The following is a 21078-nucleotide window of genomic DNA, read 5'->3' as shown; positions in this document are numbered from 1 at the left end:
CTCTACCTTGAAGTATGTGCAATTTTGAAGTGAATTAAAATATAGGCGGAGGGAGGTTCAAGAGTGCCTCATAAAGCATGCTACTCATGCATATAAGCATTCATTTTTGCACCATACTGCACATCCATTAGGGACAGATGGTGAAGGTGAAGGCAACATTGGCATGGTTCCCCAAGCAAATGAGACTGTAGGGTGGTGCACGATTTCTGAAGAGTGGTACCGATAGTGGGGCCTACCCAACCCGGCAACAACTATTCGCGGGTTGTCAGCCTCTATTTTTTCCTTTTTTTTTTTTGTTTTTCCTTTTTTTTTTCTTTCTTATCTGCCACAACAAGGAAGTCAAGTGAGGGTCGACCCCTCACGAGAGCAGGGGACCACGGCAGGGGAAGAGCCGGGTTGAATTCAATATAATTGGGACCCGACTATATATATCATAATCTCTTTCTTAAAAAGGGGTGATTTAGAGGAGTTCAAGAGATTGGGTTGGGTCCATGGGGACCAAACTATATATATATATATATATATATATATATATATATATATATATATATATATATATATATATATATATATATATATATATAAAATTGCGTGGAGTGTTGTTTGGATCCGAATGGATCCAAAATCCTTACTCTTATGTGAGATCCATCTTGGGTCTTTTTGGGATCTCGGATTCAAACACAAGCATTCATGTAAATATACATATATAATAAGGTTTCCACATGTTTTGAGAATTGATCCATCTTTTTGAATCAAATTCTTAATTTATTATATTTATCGATATGGATCTATATTTGGATCCAAATTGTTTTCTAGGATTGGATCTTTATTTTTTTATTTATTTTTAATGGATACAATCTCATGCCTTAAAGGTTTTGAGTGCTCTGGATCTCTTTAGAGATTCAACTCTAAATTGTTCTGAACCCGAATCAGATCCACTAAATGGATCTGAGTCCTTGTTATAAGCTTTATAAGCTCGAATTTATACTGGATCCAAACATAGTAAACCCAGAGATTCAGTGAATCTCTCGAGTGTCAAAAGTACCGTCAAAACTGGGTTTCATGGATGTCGATATATATGAATCTTCTACTGAGATCCAGATCCAAAAGTGTCTAAAAATCTTGTATAAATTAAATAACTTGATAAACGTTCAAAATTTTATCGATTAATAAATATCGATGAATTTCTCATAAAAATACTAAGAATAATTCTTTATTTTTTTTCTGAAAAATCCAGAAAATTAGCGAACTTTACAAAGACTCCTAATGTCATACAATGCATTATCATAAATTTTCATTTCTTTATAAATCTTGAATGTTATAATCAGGGTTGAACCTTTTAATGCAATTCAAGAGTCCCTTGTCGACTTTCCTGTTCATTTTAAATGTAGGGGAGTATTTATATGTAAGATTTAAATAATATGTTGCAGCATAAAGGGATGGATGAAGTTGTGCTTAGTCCACTGATGATCAATAATGTTTCATATAGGGATGTACAATTTTTTTTCCCATTCAAATTATTTCTAATGGCCTCTCTTTGTCTTATCCATGATCTCATAAAGATAACCCATAGTTGCTATGTTTTTATTGTCAACCAATCGAAGCACCCTCACCAAAGATATAATAATTCTCAACTTCATGCATGAATCCCAAAATTCACTTCTGAATACAATTGTACAAATTCTCGACTTTCTTTTTTTTCTAGGGATATACATTACACTCATATAATGAAAACATTTTTTTAATGCAATTCTATTCTTTACTAGACTTTGTACTGTCAAAAAATTCGTAGCAAATCTAGTAACTATACTATGAATTAACTCAACACCACTAGTATACTTTCTCATCAAGTTCAAAATTTATGCATGATTGTAAATAAATTTAGTAACTTCTTGGCAACATTTAACTATGCGCTTTATCCCATCTATGCTGTTGATGTCCTCAAGAATGAGGTCTATGCAATGGTCAAGACATTGGGTTCAAAAGAATGACCCATAAATTTCTGCCAATTCTTTATATGTTGCATTATCAGTAATGAATTAAACAATATTTTGAAGTTGAACATCTTTTACAGCCCGATCAAATACCTTGAGAAATACATCTGTTTTTTTGGGTGTATTAGATAGATCAATTGACTTCAAAAACATAGTTCCTTTGGTGCAATAAATAAGAAAATTTATCAAGGTCCTTGACTTTTTATCTACCCACCCATTTGCCATGATGCTACACTCAGTTTCTCTTCATGACGGTCTCATCTCATCACAATATGCCTTTATTCACATTAGTATTTAAATTTTTTTCTCTTAAAGCATGATATGAAGGTACTTCATATCCAAGCCCGATACTGGTTATGACATCTACCATGACCTAAAAATAAAAAGAATTGATCGCATTGAAAGGAATGCAAGCATCATAGAACCATCTTCCAACCACGATATTTACCTACTTGACTAAATGTTGAGGAGTCATAACAGTACGAATGTCGAGTTGTGCCCTAAGGGCAGTCTAAGAGAGAAAAGGCTCCTAATAGAGCCTCTCCCTCTTCTTTTTATACCCACGACACTACTACTAGCACCGGCCACCCATTTCTCATTCGCTGCAGAACTTCTTACTTCTGATGCTATGCTAGAGGTTGTAGGATCAGAAGTAGAGAGTTTATCTTCGTCCTCATCGGGCTGCGTATACCCCATTTCTGCCTCACTCATCTCTTTTTCTTATACAGTGAATAATTGCTGAGATTGTCATTTTACAACATACGACAAATTCTTTGATATGCAAGCCGCAACATTGAGATGTGTATCGGCTAAATGATGCTTCAACTGAGAGATACTACCTGAAAAAATAGTATGGCAATAGTTACACTCGACTTTCAATCATTTTCATTCATTACTTGAGTGCCCCATTGCCATGTTGGATCATTTGATGTTATCTTTTCCCAAAAAAACTCAATAAAAAACAAAGAATAAAGATCTTTTACCTTAACCCACTTCCTTGAGTGAAAAAATGTTGGAAATGCACTCTTGAACAAACCACAAAAGCCCTCTCTTTTGCGTACGGATCGGCCCCCAAATCTCTCTCACAAGTCTTAGGGTGCATGAATACCTTTCTAATGGATTCTACACAAATGAGGGAGTCGGCCCTCAAGAGGTCTTTAAAACCCAAAAATATAAAATTATGATTCAACCCTTTTCTAAGTGTGTTGAGGGTGTATCGTACGATACACCCTGTATCGTACAATGCGATAGGATACAAGGTTTTTAAAAATATAACATCAATCATTATCATCATCATCATCATCATCATCATCATCATCATTATCTTCTTCTCCTTCTTCGACATCCACATTGTTTTAAGATTGCACATATTTCATTTCTGCCTCATCCATATGTTTTTCTTGACTTTTTTCTCTCAGACAAGTGAGTAATTATTGACATTGTCATTTCACAGCATCCGGCAAATCTCTTGACATGCAATGAACAACATTGTGATGTGTCCCAGCTAAATGATGCTTCAACCGAGAGATACCTCCCAAAACAATATAATGACAATAGTTGCACACAATTTTCAATCGGTTTTCACTCACTACTTGAGTGCCCCATTGTTATGCCGAATCATTTGATGTCATCTTCTTCCCAAAAAATTCAATGGAAAGCAAAGAATATGGATTTGTTACCTTAGCTTACTTCCTTGAGTGAAAAAATGATGAAAATGTACTCTTACATGAGAAATTTGCAAAAACCATATCTCTCGAGCGCAAATTGGTCCTTAAATCGCTCTCATGCTTCTTAGGGTGTGTGGGTTCTCCTCTAAAGGCCTCTACACAAATGAGAGAATCGGCCTTAGAGAGATCTCTAAAACCCCAAATTAAAAAAGTCAAGTTTTTGCCCTTTTAAAGTGTGCCAGACACTTATCATATGATATACCTCTGAAGAAGGATGGTGAAGACTTAAACGACGTTCCCACATCTTTATTAAAGAGTTTTTTTAGTGATTTAAAAGGTAAGACTCAAATTTTTTTATCAATAATGTTTATGCGAATTCATTTGAATTATATGCGAAAAATGGGAGATTTGCTATTTAGTGGTTTCAGTTTAAGTAGAATTTTACATATATGTTTATGCAATTTCGTGAAGTATATGCAAAATAGTAGGACTTTTATGAAAAAGTAGGATTTACACAAATATGTTTATGCGAATTCATGAAGTATATGAGAACAAGTAGGATATTTACGATTTTAATGGTTTCAGTAGATATGTGCATGCAAGATAGTAAAGTATATGCAAATAAGTAGATATTTTAGTGATTTCACTATTTTAGGGCATGACACATGCTTTAAAAGTGTTTTTCATTAATCACAACAACCCTAATAACAGTGAATGTAAGCAAATAGTTCAATATATTGCCAAACTAAACATATAAATTCATGTTATTTGCATATTATATAAAAATGTATTCATACAAACATATAAATTCATAAAAGTAATCAATAAAAAATCCAATCAAATGACATTATATACAATCAATGAGTTACAATATTGATCCTCAAATACAAACATAAAAATAATCACATAAAGTTACTATTGAGGATGATGTCATTGGCACGATCGTAGCTCCTCGATGACCTTATTTGCGTTCTCGAGAAGGCTAGCTTGAGTACATATCATATCCTTCAGCATGCAGATTTCTTCAAGTGCTAGAGCCAACTCTGCTTCTAATTCACTTAAAGTTCTTTTGCACTTCTCTTCAATCTCCTCCTCTTCTGAAAGACCCTCTTTGTGGAGGGAGAACATGCAACCTGCTGAGCGGCTATAAAATCATCATTGGTGGCATATGCCATGGACGACAAGCTAATGTCTTTGCCACCCTTGTGGCCAATCTTGAAGTTTGGAGAGAAATATTGTGGGGGTAATCCTTCATAGAATACGAATTTTTTTTTGCTAAATATGTGACAATGACTAGGTGGTTGTTGAACAAACCCAAATTATCGAACAACTCAGGTGGCCATTTGACACTCAACTTCATTCATGTTATGCAATCAAATGTCTTTTTTCGCGATGCCCTTCACCCCCACAACCACATCAGCATTCTCTTTCTTCTCTAATGCATCTTCATAGAGGCACCAATTTACCAAAATTTCATTTATGGTTAGGCTTACAAACATTCATTTACTAAAAAATCTAGAAAATATCAACAATAATACTTATGTTTGCCCTGATCAGCTTGCAAAACGATACAACACATTTGACATGTAATATGCAAGGACCCACCAATCTTCGATCACAACACTCTTTGCTATATGATCGACTCCATATTGCATCACATAAAAATTCATGGGCAACGTCACACATCTGGGGCAACGCTCACACATCCAAACCAACATAATAATGATTAATATACAATATGTATCTATATATAAAAACTTTAAGATTAATACTAGTATGTAAGTATAATATATGGGTATAAATCAAAAGTTTAGGTACAATAAAGGAATAAATATCTCAGACAACACCAACATCCTGGCAAGGTTTTTTCTTCCACTTCTCGTGCTACTCAAATTTGCATACAGTTGTATAAGTGAGGTTGCTCTCCATGCATATTGATCGACGTGATCTAGCTCCACCAATAATTCAATGTACGATGCATGTATCGACTTCCCACTAGTGCTAAGCATGAGCTGAAGAAGTATAACAAAAATGCTCTCATCGATATGTCTACCCTACTACTACCCTTCCCTCCAACACACGATAGTTTTTCCATCATCATCCTCACCCTATTGGGGTCATAGTAGCTCTTAAGCCATGAAAACATGATGTTTTCACCTTCGAATACATCATCATTTGCTTGCAAGTAAATAACATACAAGTGATTAAAATCTTTTTACTGCTATCCACTCATTGACTCCCCATGGCACTTCAATCTAGTGATTCATACCACGTCTTATAATGTGATGGCCATCTCAAGATCTTCGAAGTAGAATATGTTGGTTACAGGATTTCAAAACTGCAGAACGACCTCTAAGAGGGGGGCAACTGATGTTCCATGGTGTGATCTACAAGAATTTGTGAAAACTCATTCGATCCAACAACTCATTCGCTTCCTCTATTAGTACTAAAAATCATTGGTGTGCTTGGTTCCAGTAGAACCGGTGCATGTGAGATATTGGTTTTTCTGAATTAATTGGACTGAAATCAGTCAATTTCAATAAATTTCTACATGTTTTACACATACATGACAAACTAATCAATTGCATTCATGGATAGTAGCAATATTAAACTAATCAATGATTGAATATAAAATTAAAATTTATTATTACAAAATAACAAATAAACAAAATATTTGTTCACGAGTAGGGTTTACATCCAATGAACAAAATACCTTATTCTTCGCTACAACCTCTTCGTTAGAGCTTGCACTTTCTTTTTCGTATGGAGACCAACATCAGACTCCTAAATAGGGTTTGCATTTGATCAAGCCATATAACCTTCACTTACATCCACTTTCTGAGGAGGGTTCACATTAACCTCATCCCCTTGGTCAGGTACCCTCTCCACCCTCTCATCAAAGTCACTGCAGGTGGTTGCATCTCCAACTTCATTTATCCGGGTATTGAGGTTAGTAACAACCTCAGTACAAGCCAATGGGTCACCCTCCCCCTCCTTAGATGCGTCTGGGATGGAACACAAAAATGCGCCCACAAACTGCTCAACTTTTTTTTATACATGTTGCCTTAGATATAGGCCACTTTGAAATTTATAGTTATTCTTTGCATGACAATGAAGGTTTGTTTTGGTTGTTGTTTGAGTGCAACTTTATGTGATTATCCAGGGTGCATTTTTTGTAGAAATCGATACTTATATTTTTAGCTTTAGATGTGGCTTCGTCTCTACCTACTTCTACACACTAAAGTGTAATTGCAAATTATCAGGATGACTCAGTTCTAGTTCTTCGTTAACTTTTGTTGTTGTACTACAACACTAGAAGATGATGTGGGTGTGGACCCCTTCGACACAGTTTTCTTATTGGTTATATTGTATTAATAAACACATTAAAAAGTTCCTACAATAACAAGACATGAATATTGAAAAAGCATTGAAAAACAAACAAACAAACTATTTGTGAGGATGAGTAACTCTCTTAATCAAAGAAGTCATCGTTAATGGTAATATTGAAAAAGTATTTAAAAAATAAAATAAAAGGGAACACTATTTTATTCAGCCGTTAAATTAACAAAAGGGAACACTGTTTGATTTAGTCGTTAAACAAAAAAGAACATTATGCTTACCGAAAAAGTATACCATTGATGGTTCAACAGTGATGAAGTGTCGCATATGAATAGTTGTCGAAAATAGATACTGAAGGGAAGCAGGTTGGGGACAACTGGTTAAGGACAAAAAAGAGCCCTAGATTATGTGAAAATAAGCATGTTGGATAAATTCATAAATATTTAAGTATGATATTTGTGATATATGAAGATTAGCAAATACATTTATGCGAGATCATGAAGTATATATGAATAAGTAATATATTTGTAAATTTAGTGATTTCTAACATTTCATACGTATTTATGTGATTTCATGAAGTATATGTGAAAAAGTAAGATATCTGCTAGAGGAGATTTGCAAATATATTTATGCAAAATATTGATGTATATGCAAAAAAGTAAGATATTCATGATTTTTGTGGCTTCAGTTTCACAAAAAAATTACAAATAAGTTTATGCGAGTTCGTAGGGTCCACGTAAAAAAATGAGTGATTTTGGGATTTAAGTGAGAGTTTGCACTGGCGGATGTGGAGTACAATTTTATCACAATAAACCGTTAATTCGAGTTGCAAAAGGTTAAAAGGTCCTAAACCATGTTGGATATTTGTGAGTTTGAACATTGAAATAATATAAAAAATTACAAGGTTTTTAAAAAATCATGTCAAATTATTTATTCATACAATACAATCATTTTCTGTTTTAATTTTGATCCTATCTTAATCCAAGTAAAATAGTAAGTTTTGAGTCAAAACTGGTTTCATAACGGGTCCTCAAGATTCTAAAATTACTCCTTAAATATGTCATAATGTATAGATCCAAACCAACTATTTAAAAGGTTTAAGGACTGACCTCGACTTTTCTTAATGTAAGTCCCCCAAACTTATTCACAAGTCCAACATCCAGAAAAACTCCAATTCTAGTCTAACAGGTTCGGTTGGGTCTAACTATTTCTGCAATGACCAACCTAGTTCTTCTGAGTTGAACCATGTTTGATTGGATCCAAGCAAACTTTTTGGATCCAAACTAGTCCAATAATGCTCAATCTCCTTTGATTCATGCTCATCTGGTCTGTTTGGGTATGTTGACCTCGAGCACCAGCATCTGGATCCCATGTGGTTCGCCTGGATCCAAGATGATCAATTTGACTATGATCCAACTAGGTCTCACCTCATATGACTCAGTTGGATCCAAACATTTTGACCAAATCCGAAGAATTGGCCCGATGAGAGAGAGAGAGAGAGAGAGAGAGAGAGAGAGAGAGAGAGAGAGAGAGATTCCCCCAACGTCTCTAATGGCTTCGGTGTCTGCATCGCCACCTCCTTTCTGACGAGAACCCTCTCCGCTCCGGCGGCGTCGACCACCGGAACCGCCGAATGCCTCCTCCTCCTCCAATCGGCCGTGAGACCGTCCCCAATCCAGCTCGACTTCCTCCTCGAAAACCCTAACTCTCTGTGATACCCAACGGGTTCTGTCTTCGGGAAAATTCGATTCTCTCTTGACAGGAAACTGCGTGCTCCCGATCATCGAAACCTTCATGATTCAGCAACAAAGAACTCCAAATCCCGACCAAAACTTACAACTTTTTGGTAAAAACCCACAAGAAAACAAACCCCTTTTGAGAAACCCCCAAATTCAGGAAAACCCAAAAAAAGGAAAACCTTTCTGGAACCAAAAGACCCCCCAAAATCCAATCAGAATATTCAACCCACAAAAATAAATCCCGATGATATGTTGGGGTCGTAGATGTTGTAGTGGGAGCAACACATTCCGTGTTGGTGCTGAAGCCGTGGATGCAGAAGAGGTTGGGGTGAACATTCTTGCAGGACTTGGGCACCTAGCAATGCATCTTCATCAAATCCACCAATACCGAGCCCATCCCCGCCCGTTGGAAGCTGTACCGATAGCACTAGTCCCTCGACGCCGTGAAGCTGAAGCACCGAGCCATTTTCCTAGGAAATCAGTGGGAAACTGAAGGTGGGTATTGGGGATTACGATTGAGAGGGACCTTTCCTTGGGGAATCGTGATGTGGATAAGAGAGATTGTGCGAGAATCGATCATTTGGGCTGAGGGTGCGAGGGGTTGAATACAGCGATAGCTCTTTGCCACGGGAGCTTATGACTGATCCAGTAAAGTAAGCTTAATTGAGTAAACAATTTGGTGTATGACATAACTGTTTTTAAAATTGTTGAAAAATTATCTGAAAAAAGAAATAGTTTAATGGCAGGCATGAGGGCACTTACAAAGCAACAATTGTGCCTTCAAGATCCACTCATTCGTCCAATAGGGTTGACGGCAACTTTACTTCTAAGATATAACCAAATCATGTTTTCTCCTCAACTTATACTAATAAAAGCTGCCTACCACGATCACTTTTTGAGTAGCTTTAGATGAAGAGATGTGATACAAGAGAATGAAAAAAAAATATGGATCATAAAAGATTTCTTGTATATATATAGATTTTAAGTACGTAAATGTTTAACGATTATAAATAAGTGTTCAACGGTCACAAATAAATATATAATGATCGTATGACAATGGCTAACGGTAAAAAAATAGCTCACGCAATTAAGTATCCAGTAGCCAGCTCATTTAAGTGTTTAAGTGTTAATAATCAATTTCTCTAACAGCTAATTTAAAAAAGTGTAGAAAGTAAGTCAAGCTAATTTGGAAGTGTAAAAAGTCAAGTCAAGCAATAACTATGAGCTTAGCCTAACTAGATGGCTTGGTCAAAGTCAATAGTTTCCTCTAAGTGAATGCATAATTTGCCTGAAACTATGACAGGCAGGGAAGATATCCACCGACGTTTCTGAAAAGGCAAACAAAACAAACAGAATACCAGAAAAACTCATCTAAGAAAACCCCAGAAAAAGGAAAACACTGAAAGTCAGTCGTTCAGCTATTGTTTTGGCTTGGTTTTTTCCCCATAGATAGATCTGAGCCGGGAGTACTGACCCAAACACTCTGCGGGACTTCCCGTTGGAACCCCTGGTCGAAAACTCGACAGAGGAGTTTGTCTTCTTCGGCGAACGTTCAAGAGAAGAGAGAGAAACTAAACCAAAAAATAAACTTTTCAGTCGACTTTATGGTATTTATACCTTGTGGTGCGAAAAGACTTTACTGCCCCTCCATTTTGCGGGTTATTAAAAAACACACTTATAATTTTTTAAAATTTAACCCGCATAAATCCAACACTCGTTACAAAATCTTTGAAAACATTTCATTTCTCCCAAGCAAGTAAAGATGTATGGTTTTCCATCCTTAGGTTTCCTCTCTCCATGTTCACAAGATTTTTAGTTGATTAAGCCTTATTACTGAGACCCTTGCAACCCTCCTCACCTATTTTACAAGCTATATGACATTCCTTATTTAGAGAATACTACATGTAACGCTCAGAAATTTTAACTCAAATTTTGAGATTTTTTTTTAATATAGAACCACATTAAATTACTTTAGGTCTAAGTTCATTATTGTGGATCATTACTCATTTATTATTGATCCAAAATCCATTATGCACATAAAACCCTTTAAGAAATCCGGATCTAAGGATCTAAAATTTTCTTCATATTAGGATTTGGACCCATGAATCCAAATTACACTATCGTGGATTCTAAGTGACTTATAATGGATCCACGTAAATTTTAATTGGATCCCTACCTTTTTTACCTCTCCGATGTCTGGGATCCAAAAAGAAATATTATGGATCTAAACTTTGCATAAGCTACTACGGATCCTATGAAAGTGTTATAGATCCAATATAAAAAATTTTCTCATTAAAATCCGGTTTCAACATCGTGGATCAACTCCATTCATCCTGGATCCAATATCACATATGACCATGATATTGAGGATCCAATATCAGAGATCTGATCCATTTACCTAAAATTCTTTATTGGTTATCCAATTAAAATGCCGTGATCCATTATCTAAGATTCAAATAGAATATTGAAGATCCAAACAAGATACTAAGAATCCAACATTGAAAATTAAGGATCCGATGTCCAAGATCCAAATGAAGTAATGTGGATTCAAACATCGCCTTGGCTATTATGGATCCCAATAAAGTGTTATAGATCCAAAATAAATTTTTTTTATTAATATTTAATTTAAACTTCGTGGATCCACTGAATTCATCCTGGATCCAGTATCCCATATGACCATAAACAACTATTAAATATCCATTTGATGTTAGTAATCCAATATCTTAGATCCGAATGAAATATCAGAGTTCTGAACAGGATATTAGGGGTCCAACATTGATCTCAATAGGCTATCCGAGATCCAATTACGAATAACAATTATAAAATAGCTTTGGACATAAATTTTAAGTTTATTTATCTGATAAAATTCACGAGTATTACATCCTTTCTCCCTAAAAAGAATTTTGTCCTCGAAATTCACATGTAAGGACTACTAAAAAAGATTGAGGTACTTTTCTCTCATACTAGCCTTCGGTTCTTATGTAGTTTCGTTGGTACCATAATATTAACATCTAACCTTGACAGTATATAATGTTGGCGTGATATTCAAATAACTTGTCCATATCCAATTTGTCCTCATAATTAGTGATATCGAGTAGGGTTAGGTCTGCGATAATTCCTTCACGTCCAATAATATTTACATATCTGATATATCATTTATACATATATTTATAATATATGAATTATAGTATTCTTACGATTATTATAAGTACAAGTACATACACCATATATATACTTTAAAGGAATATGCAAGTAACATAACCAAATAAAATGAAATATACTCATAGAGTGCTTGAAGGGTGTGGCACGACCGTGATCTTTGATTTATTGTCCCTAGGCTCTGATACCATAACTGTAATGCCCCAAAATTTAACCCAATTTTTTAGGATTTTTTTTGAATATAGAACCATATTAAATTACTTTAAGTCTAAGTTCATTATTGTGGATCTTTACTCATTTATTATGGATCCAAAATCCATTATGCACATAAAACCCTTTAAGAAATCTGAATCTAAGGATCCAAAATTTTCTTCATATTAGGATTTGGACCCATGGATCCAAATTACACTATCGTGGATTCCAAGTGACTTATAATGGATTCAAGTAAATTTTAATTGGATCCCTACCCTTTTTACTTCTCCAATGTCTGGGATGCAAAAAGAAATATTGTTGATCTAAACTTTGCATAAGCTACTACGAATCCTATGAAAGTGTTATATATTCGATATAAAAATTTTCCTCATTAAAATCCGGTTTCAACATCATGGATCAACTCCATTCATCCTGGATCCAATATCCAATATGACTCTGATATTGAGGATCCAATATCAGAGATCTGATCCATTTGCCTAAAATCTCTTATTGGTTATCCAATAAAAATGTCCGTGATCCGTTATCTAAGATTCAAATGGAATATTGAAGATCCAAATAGGATACTAAGAATCCAACATTGAAAATTAAGGATTCGATATCCAAGATCCAAATGAAGTAATGTGGATCCAAACATCACCTAGGCTATTATGGATCCCAATAAAGTGTTATAGGTCCAAAATAGAAATTTTCTCATTAATATTTAATTTAAACTTCGTGGATTCACTGAATTCATCCGGGATCCAGTACCCCATATGACTATAAACAACTATTAAATATCCATTTGATGTTAGCAAACCAATATCTTAGATCCGAATGAAATATCGAAGTTCTGAACAAGAATTAGGGGTCCAACATTGATCCCAATAGGATATCCGAGATCCAATTACGAATATCAATTATAAAAATAGCTTTGGACATAAATTTTAAGTTTATTTATCTGATAAAATTCACGGGTATTACACTACATAACGCATGGACACGTCACATGGTATACAATGACACATCCAAACACTATTTTATAATTTTTAATACCTTTTATAACATTTTAATAATAACTACACTTTTACATATTAAAATATAAATATATTTTTAGAAATCTAATAATAAAGAATCCATTTCTTATCTAGTTTTCAAGAAAATTGCCCACTTGTGTCTTGGATCTGTTTCGAGTCTGCTTCCATGTCCATGTCTACGTAACATAGCTCCTCCCCCTACGAACCCAACTCCAATTGAGCCTTTTGTGTTAGATCTCACTTCAGCTTTGGCATTTAATTAAGGCCCCTTTATTGGGGATAAGGGGGCTTGTTCGAGAATAATCAAGATGCATTGTTTCTAGATAAGTCCTTGATGGAACTTGCTCATATGGTCACAAAATGTATGAAAGTTGGAAAAAACTAAATTCCAAAGATCTTAATGGGTTTCAAAAGTTGAACAAAAGATAGAACAAAGACTTTGTAACACTTCAATCCGAGACCTCTAGAGTATGGGTTCATAGGTATTATTTCAAAAAGGAAAATATCAAAGTAGCACACAGAAACATTGTACAAATAAATTTTTTTTAAATAAACTATTATCAATTAATGTCAAGTAAATAAATCTTACATAATCAAGCCACAAATGCTACATCATCCAAATAAGACATCACAACTCAAGTTCAATAAATAAAAGGAAAATGATAACTGCTCTGCTGGAAGACGAACCCACATATGTCTGACAATGTCCTAACACAAAGTCTTGTCTCACAAAGTTACCTGAAACCTCCAGTTGTAATAATTAAAAAGGGCGAGTCTAAAACTCAGTAAGAAATAAATTACAAGCAAAATAAATTCAGATTTACAACTGTAGTGGGCTCTAAGCACATAGTATTATTTTAGTTTTCGATCACACAACACACACATGTTTGTGTCTTTTAAATCATTCAGTTTCTTACTCAATTCTTACAAGTTCACATTTTCTTAATAATAATTGTTATCTAGTTTAGCTATACTAGTAATAGCCTGTTATGGGCATAGTAACCCATGTAGAATGCTTCAATTTTTATGATGTTGACTAAACTATAAACTATAGATTCTATCTCTATCCACTGCAGTGTAGGACCCCTGGTAGCAAACTGGCAAGTCAGTAAGTAGAGCTATACTGGCTCCATGGTTCATAGCTCATACTACATTTTAATCTTACTCTAGAGTCTCAAATCTCTAGGTGAAAAACATAATCCCTTAAGACATATAATATGCATCTCATGCATTCTCACATGAACTCTTTCTCGAGTTCATATTCATTGTCTCTCGACAAGTGTTCTCAAGGGACATTCTCAATCAGATATTCTTAAGATACAATCTTAGGGTTATGATATTCACCATTTTTTTATGCAAGCATAGATGTAGTCTCTCTACATCAATAAATCTCGAGAATCCTGACAGTGGCAGCTCTCACGCTGACGGTCATTAGGTAGCCATTTTCATCTACACCTCCCAGTAATTTATGGGGTTTCACAGTAACACAATTTTAAAGAGTATGAGACTCAATATCTTATCTCAAATACTCCATTCTCATGTATGTATTTCTAAGTCTTTCACAATCTCAAGTATTTATTTTATCTAAAATACAACAATTCAATACATGCAACTCATGCTAAAGAATCACAAATACATTAAATCATTTATGGCATCAAGGCTAATTCACATGTATTCATTCTATAATCATGCATTTCTAATATGTAATTGCAAACTCATTAGAATACAATTGTGATCTCAAGTAAACATGATTTCATGTGGTCTAATTCGTAAACACGTCAGCATACAATGTATTATTAATTAAAAATACTTATAATTTATCTCACCTCAAATACAAACATTTAGCTCTAGTCTGCAGGCGATAGCTATAATAGTAGGATCTGATCATCACACAATTATGTTCATACTAATAAACAAACATTCTTTATACTCATTAAAATTATAAAAATACCCCTCTTGAGGTGATCTTCCAAACCTCAATTCTTTTACCCATTGTTTGGTCAAAATCATAGAACAAGAAAATTCCTCTCTATGACACAAATCCAACGCACCAAACCTCATTCAATTATGAGTTCAGGATATGAAGTTATGACCAATTTACTAATTTGATATCGGGTCACACATACAAGGGTAATTTGGTCATTTTAACTCACTGTGATCTAACCCGACTCAACTCAGGTTAGATCAGGCTCAGTCTGGGTTTAATAGATTGGCTTTACTGAACCTAGTTTGGACCCCACTGGGTTTAGTTTGGATCCATATCCAGTTTGGTGTAATTGAACTTAACCCAATCTATTCCAACTAAAAATAAATTGGGCTGGTTTAGTTATGTTCCTGTCAGAGATAGACTGGACTGGTTCAGTTCAGTCACAACAAAAAACAGACTGGACTGGATTAAGTTCAGTTTTGATCTAAATTTGGAACCAATCTGCCTAGTCACAAACTAGATCCAGACCCAGTTCAGTCTGGGTCTGATCCAACCTGGACCAATCCAGACCAAATAGATTGAACTGGACCTGGACCCAATCTGGTCTGGTTCAATCCAAACACATCACAAGGAACCGAGACAGTGCCCGACTCAACCCATCTCGGTTCTCATCTCATATATATATATATATATATATATATATATATATATATATATATATATATATATATATATATATATATATTCTGACCAGACTCGATCTAGCTGGACCCAGACTGAAACAGTCCTCAGTCAAGCCTGACCCGGTCCGGGTCCGGGTCCGGTTCAATCCAAACCGAGTCAGCTGCCTATGACCAAGATGACCTTTGATAAAAAAAAATCTTCAAGCTGGTTCGATCTGGGTCTCATCCAAACTGACCCATCAGGGTTCCGAACAAACCCAACTCAGTCTAGGTTGCACCCAAACTGAGTCAGTCAGTAGACTAGGTGTAGCTGAGACTCATCTGCACTGGCCTGCAGCCCACGGTGCATCAACTGCACCACCAATTGAGACAGTGGTCAAGGCGGAGGGGTGCACCCCTTCCCCGACCTCCTCCATCTCGGTAGAGGTCGCCATCAACCTCTAGTTGCCGACTCTCTCTCTCTCTCTCTCTCTCTCTCTCTGTAACTACACCGGCACGCCAACATCTAGTGGCTGTCGACCTCCTCTCAGTGGGCACACCGGCAGCCAAGGATGTCGGCCTCTCTCACAAAACAGAAAAACAAGGGAAGGGGGAGTCATTACCTATCGGTGGTGGCTCCTCCAGTCAGCGGTGCTCTGGTGGCTCTCCTCCCTCTCTCTCTCTCTCGTTCTCAACCCTCTCAGTCTTTATTTCTCTCTCTCTCTCTCTCTGATCAGATGGGGCAGAGTGGCACACCATATAGCGTCCTCACTGTGGATAAGGATAACTGTCACCCTCCCGATAAACGAGAGCGGGGGGGGGGGGGGGGGAGGAGAGAGAGGCAGTTCCTCATTTGAAAGAACCATCTTCCCCACTTTCAAAAAAGTCACTTTTTTTATGCTTATCTTCCTAGCATGGCGGGCCTGGCTGGGGTTCAAGTCCACCCTGCTCGGCAGGGCTGGGTTTTACAGACGTTGTCAAATGCCCCCATTTCTCTCAAATCTGGAAAACAATGACGACTTTGGAGAACTGAAATTAACTCCTTGTTTTTTTAATGAGCCTGGCCTGATACACTCTTGTTTTTGTTTTTTTTTTTCTCCGAATAGAGATGCAACGATTACAACTTGATTTAGGTATGATGGTTGCAACCAAATCCAACCAAAGCATAATTGGACTTGATTCAGACTTGGGCTAAGTTGGTGAGATCTTTCACCAGTTACAAATTCTAGCTGGTCCTAGCATTATCAAACGTAGACATAGAGATGTAAAAGACCTAAAAATATTCACCTTTAACAACTTAGCTTTATTGGAATTCTGATCCAATTTGGATGACAAACCCAACCATTTGTCTAACCAGATATGAAGGATTCAGATACCAAACTAAATGAGTCAGTTTGGTCATCTCATCCAAACACATGCTTCAGGTGCACTTCAGAGAGAATTTCCAAAGCAAATATTTTCTTTGTTTTCCCTTCGTTTCTTTTTTCTTTTGATAGTCATGCAAAGGAATGACCAAGATATGAAATCTTGAATTACCTGATTAAGATGCAGACAGGGGCATCTGAGTGCCTCTTAGTCTGTTATCTGTCTCTCTGTGACAACTGATAGATACACAGAAAAATCTAATCTGTTTCAGCACGCCCACAACCAAACAGTCTATGTGCGTTGTACACTAACGTAACTTTGTATAGGTTATAAACTGTTAACAGGAAATATTTTTAGATAATGCAATAGAAATATGAAATAAGAAGGCTATAATATTCTCACTAAATAAACAATAAAATTTAAGCACATTAACAGGAATAATCGAGGAAGAAACTCATGTTATCTTTAACATATTTAAGACAAGAAAATGATAGCAAAAATGAAAGCAAGTGTTCAACAAAACAAATAAGAAAAATATGACTGGGACAATGGAGAAGTATAAAAGGAACCACTCTGCCAAGCAGTCCTAGTAGTGTACAAATTTATTGACAGACTTAACTGAACCGATACAAGATAATGATTCAATAAGATTATCTACAGAAGAATACCATAACACCACTCTTGGATTTAAAAAAAATATATGGGAGCTGAATGAAGCATTTTATTAATCAAACAAATAGGCATGAAAGGCCAGAAAAGCCAAAGCAGAACTGCTTAGGCATAGCTATAAATATGCCAATTTTGATTTAGTGTGTGACTGGTAGAAGAACGTCAAAATCACTGAGAGTCCACTCTGCCATCTCATCTTTGCCACTGATGAATATTTCTGTTCCCACATCCATGGACGTCCAGATTCTTCTTGCTGGCGGCGTATGTGGATCCTGAAAATTTTGAAGACTACTATAAGAATTCTGTGCATTGCTTTTGGGAATTGGAGTATGATTGTATGCTCAAAAAGCAGTCATTTGAGGTTGAGGTTGATGATAAACTCGTTGGCATCAGAAGCAGAAAAAAGTTATTGAAGATCTCACCTGATAAAAATAAAGTCTGCTAGAGAGTCCACCAACATCCAATTCCCATGTCCTGGGGTCCCCAATCCAGCCCTGCCTTGGCTTTGAGGGATAGCCATACTCTGCCCATACTGGGTGTGGTAAAATCTGAACCAATTCCTGTGCCTGAGGATTGCTGTAAGGATCACAGGTACTGAAAGGCTTCTCTAGATACTTGGCATTTCCAGGAGAACAGTAGTAGTGGTAAGCAGAGTATGGGAAGTTGGCAGCATCAGTCCTGTGGATCTTGGTGTTGTTGCGGGTAATGTGAAATGGCGGGCAGGCTTTCAGGTTCTTAGGGCTGCACCATGCTGGTGTTTGTGGGTTAATGATCATCTCACTGTATCTAGTAACATCAGTTAGGACATCTCCGTCACAGGGAGATCCATTGTTCTTCCAGCAACTCCCTATGTCTAGTAGATAAAACTGGCTTTTGGGCCCACCTCCTTGCTTCACATTCAGTGTAAGCCTAACTTTGAAATGGGGTGATTCTGGTAGCTGAGACAGTAACAGAAACTGATGTTGTCAGATGAACACCACAAATTATTTAGTAGCTGTACATCCAAAGCATGTTAACCACATCCAGCTTCTTACAAAGATAAGTAAATTTAAACCTTGAATACTTGAAAGAGTGAGACCAATGTTCTTAAAATCGACTCAAATCAGCCAATATGATCAACCATATAAGCAAGTCAATTAGGGAATCAAAACAGCATCCACAAAAGTCAACTGGTTGTTGAGCAAGTCGAAGGGACTGGTCTAAATCGGGCCTGATTCCTTATCATATTTATTTAAGTTGGAATTCAAACTATCTAAAAAAACTCAAATGCTTTTAGCTTTTATAGGTTTTATCCCTTTTTAGACTGAAAACAGTGGGAAACAACATTCTCAACTCTCAAGAGACAAGACCCTTTGGTAATTTTTCATTATTCAATTTGATTCAGTCCGATTATTTTGGGTAAGTTGGAAAACAATTCAACATTAAAATCAGCTGTAACAACATTGAGCAAGACCAAGGCAGGCATATGTATGCGTGTACGAAAGTGCCAGCTTCCCTATTTCTATTCCCCTCTTCTATCCGTCAAATTAGGTGTGGATCTGGTGAACTGGTAATCCTCGTTTGGTCGAGTGTGTACATGTGTTCATGTGTCTGTCCACCAAACATCCAATAAAGGATCGCCTTCTTAGCAATAACAGTTAATTATTTGAAAGTAAAGGAAACTATATTGATTATCAGCACAGAAAAGAAAGCACTCGCCAATTTACATTGCTCAATCACACAGAGCATCATAAACACGGAAGTCTATGCTACAGAAAGAAAGCCAACTTCATCAAAATGCCAGATGAATCATAAATCGTTTTGTTTATTAAATCTTCTCTTTTTTTTTCAAACAATCAGCACAGAGATCCATTTATCTCATTCACCGGTGAGGTAAAAAAAAAAGGTGAGAAAGGGACTTTTGTTGCCATTTAATAAAAAAACTAAATATTATCCGTTTTCAACAGGTTAGGTCTAAAAAGTTTCATGTCTAAGACTAAGAGGAAACCTGTATTTTCATATCCTACCAAAAGAAAACAAAAAGAAGGGAAAAGAGAGAACTCAACCACTTACAGTTTTGAGCATTCCTCTGGTTCGATAATGGTAACCCCCAGAAAACCCTCTGGTAGCATCAGCTCTGAGGTACAGCATCAACCATGGATACTTCTTTGATGTCTTCAGCTTATGACTGAATACCCAACTCCCAACTCCTGCCTTTTTCTCCCAAACCACTTCATAAAATGAATTGCTGCCAAGCCCACCCCTTAAATCTGCATCCAATTCATAGCTGCCATTGAAACCACCCCTCAAGTTCATGCCATCAATAAAGTGAGTTCTGTCATGATAGAAAAGTGGCTGGTTCATGCAGCCTTCACCGAAGCAAGGGAACCTTCCCGGCTGTTTGAAAGGTGCAACTCTTTTTCCATTCTCAGGACAGAGCCCAGACCTTGTATCAAAATTGCCATTCTTGAGCATTACCATCCAAAAATGCCATGCGTGTGGGGCATCTTCAACTTGACATTTTGAGCCCAAAAACTGCTCTTTCTCCACTGCATACAAATCTGCATCATTGAGAACTCTGGGACTCAACCCAGGAAATGAGACTCCCACTCCAAGCTTGTTTTCTTCTTCTGTAACCTTATGAACCACAGATTGACCTCCCAACAAAAAAAGAGGAGGAAAAAACAAAGAAAAGCAAAAAAGTTAGATTGTGAACAATGACACCACCATCAATCATATAAAAATATAATACCACAAAGCAAAAGACGATGGTTTTTTCTTCATTGTTGTTATTTTTTGGTGGCCTTACTTGAGATATCAAAGCAATCAGCAGCTCTAGGGCTGCCCATCATTGGGACCTCCTTTCCCACTTCATTGCAGAAGTTCCACGCTTCAAAGGCAACTCTGAGCCCATCTCTTCTCATTCCAGGGTCACCAACTGCTGATTCATGATGTTTTGGAGCAGAAAATGCTGGACACAATAGTATTTCTAGGATCACAAAGCAAATGTAGATCCGATTTCCAATCGATGGCATCTTAGATCTTGTTGGCCCTGAGCAACTACATGAAAGGGGAGGAAGCTGGGAAATGGTTGATCAAGCAAGGGACCAAATACATGTGGAAAGGCAGCTTCATGGCTGTATTTGGTGGTTAGCTTTTTGGCTGGACTAATGCTTGCGTAATTGGAGGGGAGGTTGATGTTTGGTATATTTTCTTTATCTTCTTGTCAATTCCTTCCTGGTCGGCATTTCACTAGCGGTGTAGTGATTTATACTTCACCTTTCCTGACCTTCTCCCCGTCCCCCACTTTGGCTATTTCCCCGGAGAGAGAGAGAGAGAGAGAGAGAGAGAG

The 21078-nt window shown here is 36.5% G+C and overlaps 1 protein-coding gene across 1 annotated transcript; it reads right to left on the bottom strand.

Moving 5' to 3' along the window:
* Window positions 1–17635: 17635 nt before the first annotated feature.
* Window positions 17636–20761, bottom strand: LOC149839512 (uncharacterized). Its single transcript, XM_090004883.1, has 4 exons — window positions 20536–20761; window positions 19800–20383; window positions 18170–18685; window positions 17636–18019 (listed from the first exon to the last, which is right to left on the bottom strand). Exons 1-4 carry the CDS (start codon window positions 20759–20761, stop codon window positions 17885–17887), a joined length of 1461 nt encoding a protein of 486 aa, XP_089861009.1. The 3' UTR covers window positions 17636–17884.
* Window positions 20762–21078: the final 317 nt, after the last annotated feature.

This window comes from Nuphar pumila, chromosome 4, assembly GCF_984573655.1.
Source record: "Nuphar pumila chromosome 4, dmNupPumi1.hap1.1, whole genome shotgun sequence".
Classification (NCBI taxonomy): Eukaryota; Viridiplantae; Streptophyta; class Magnoliopsida; order Nymphaeales; family Nymphaeaceae; genus Nuphar; species Nuphar pumila.
The sequence above is the reverse complement of the archived record's forward strand: the minus strand, read 5'-3'. Positions and strand labels throughout refer to the sequence as shown.

Coding starts and splice junctions, on each gene's coding strand:
- LOC149839512 (XM_090004883.1), bottom strand. CDS start 20,761: ATGCCATCGATTGGAAATCGGATCTACATTTGCTTTGTGATCCTAGAA. Junction 20,384..20,535: donor TGATTGCTTTGATATCTCAA/GTAAGGCCACCA, acceptor TTTTGTTGGGAG/GTCAATCTGTGGTTCATAAG. Junction 18,686..19,799: donor CCAGAGGAATGCTCAAAACT/GTAAGTGGTTGA, acceptor TTACTGTCTCAG/CTACCAGAATCACCCCATTT.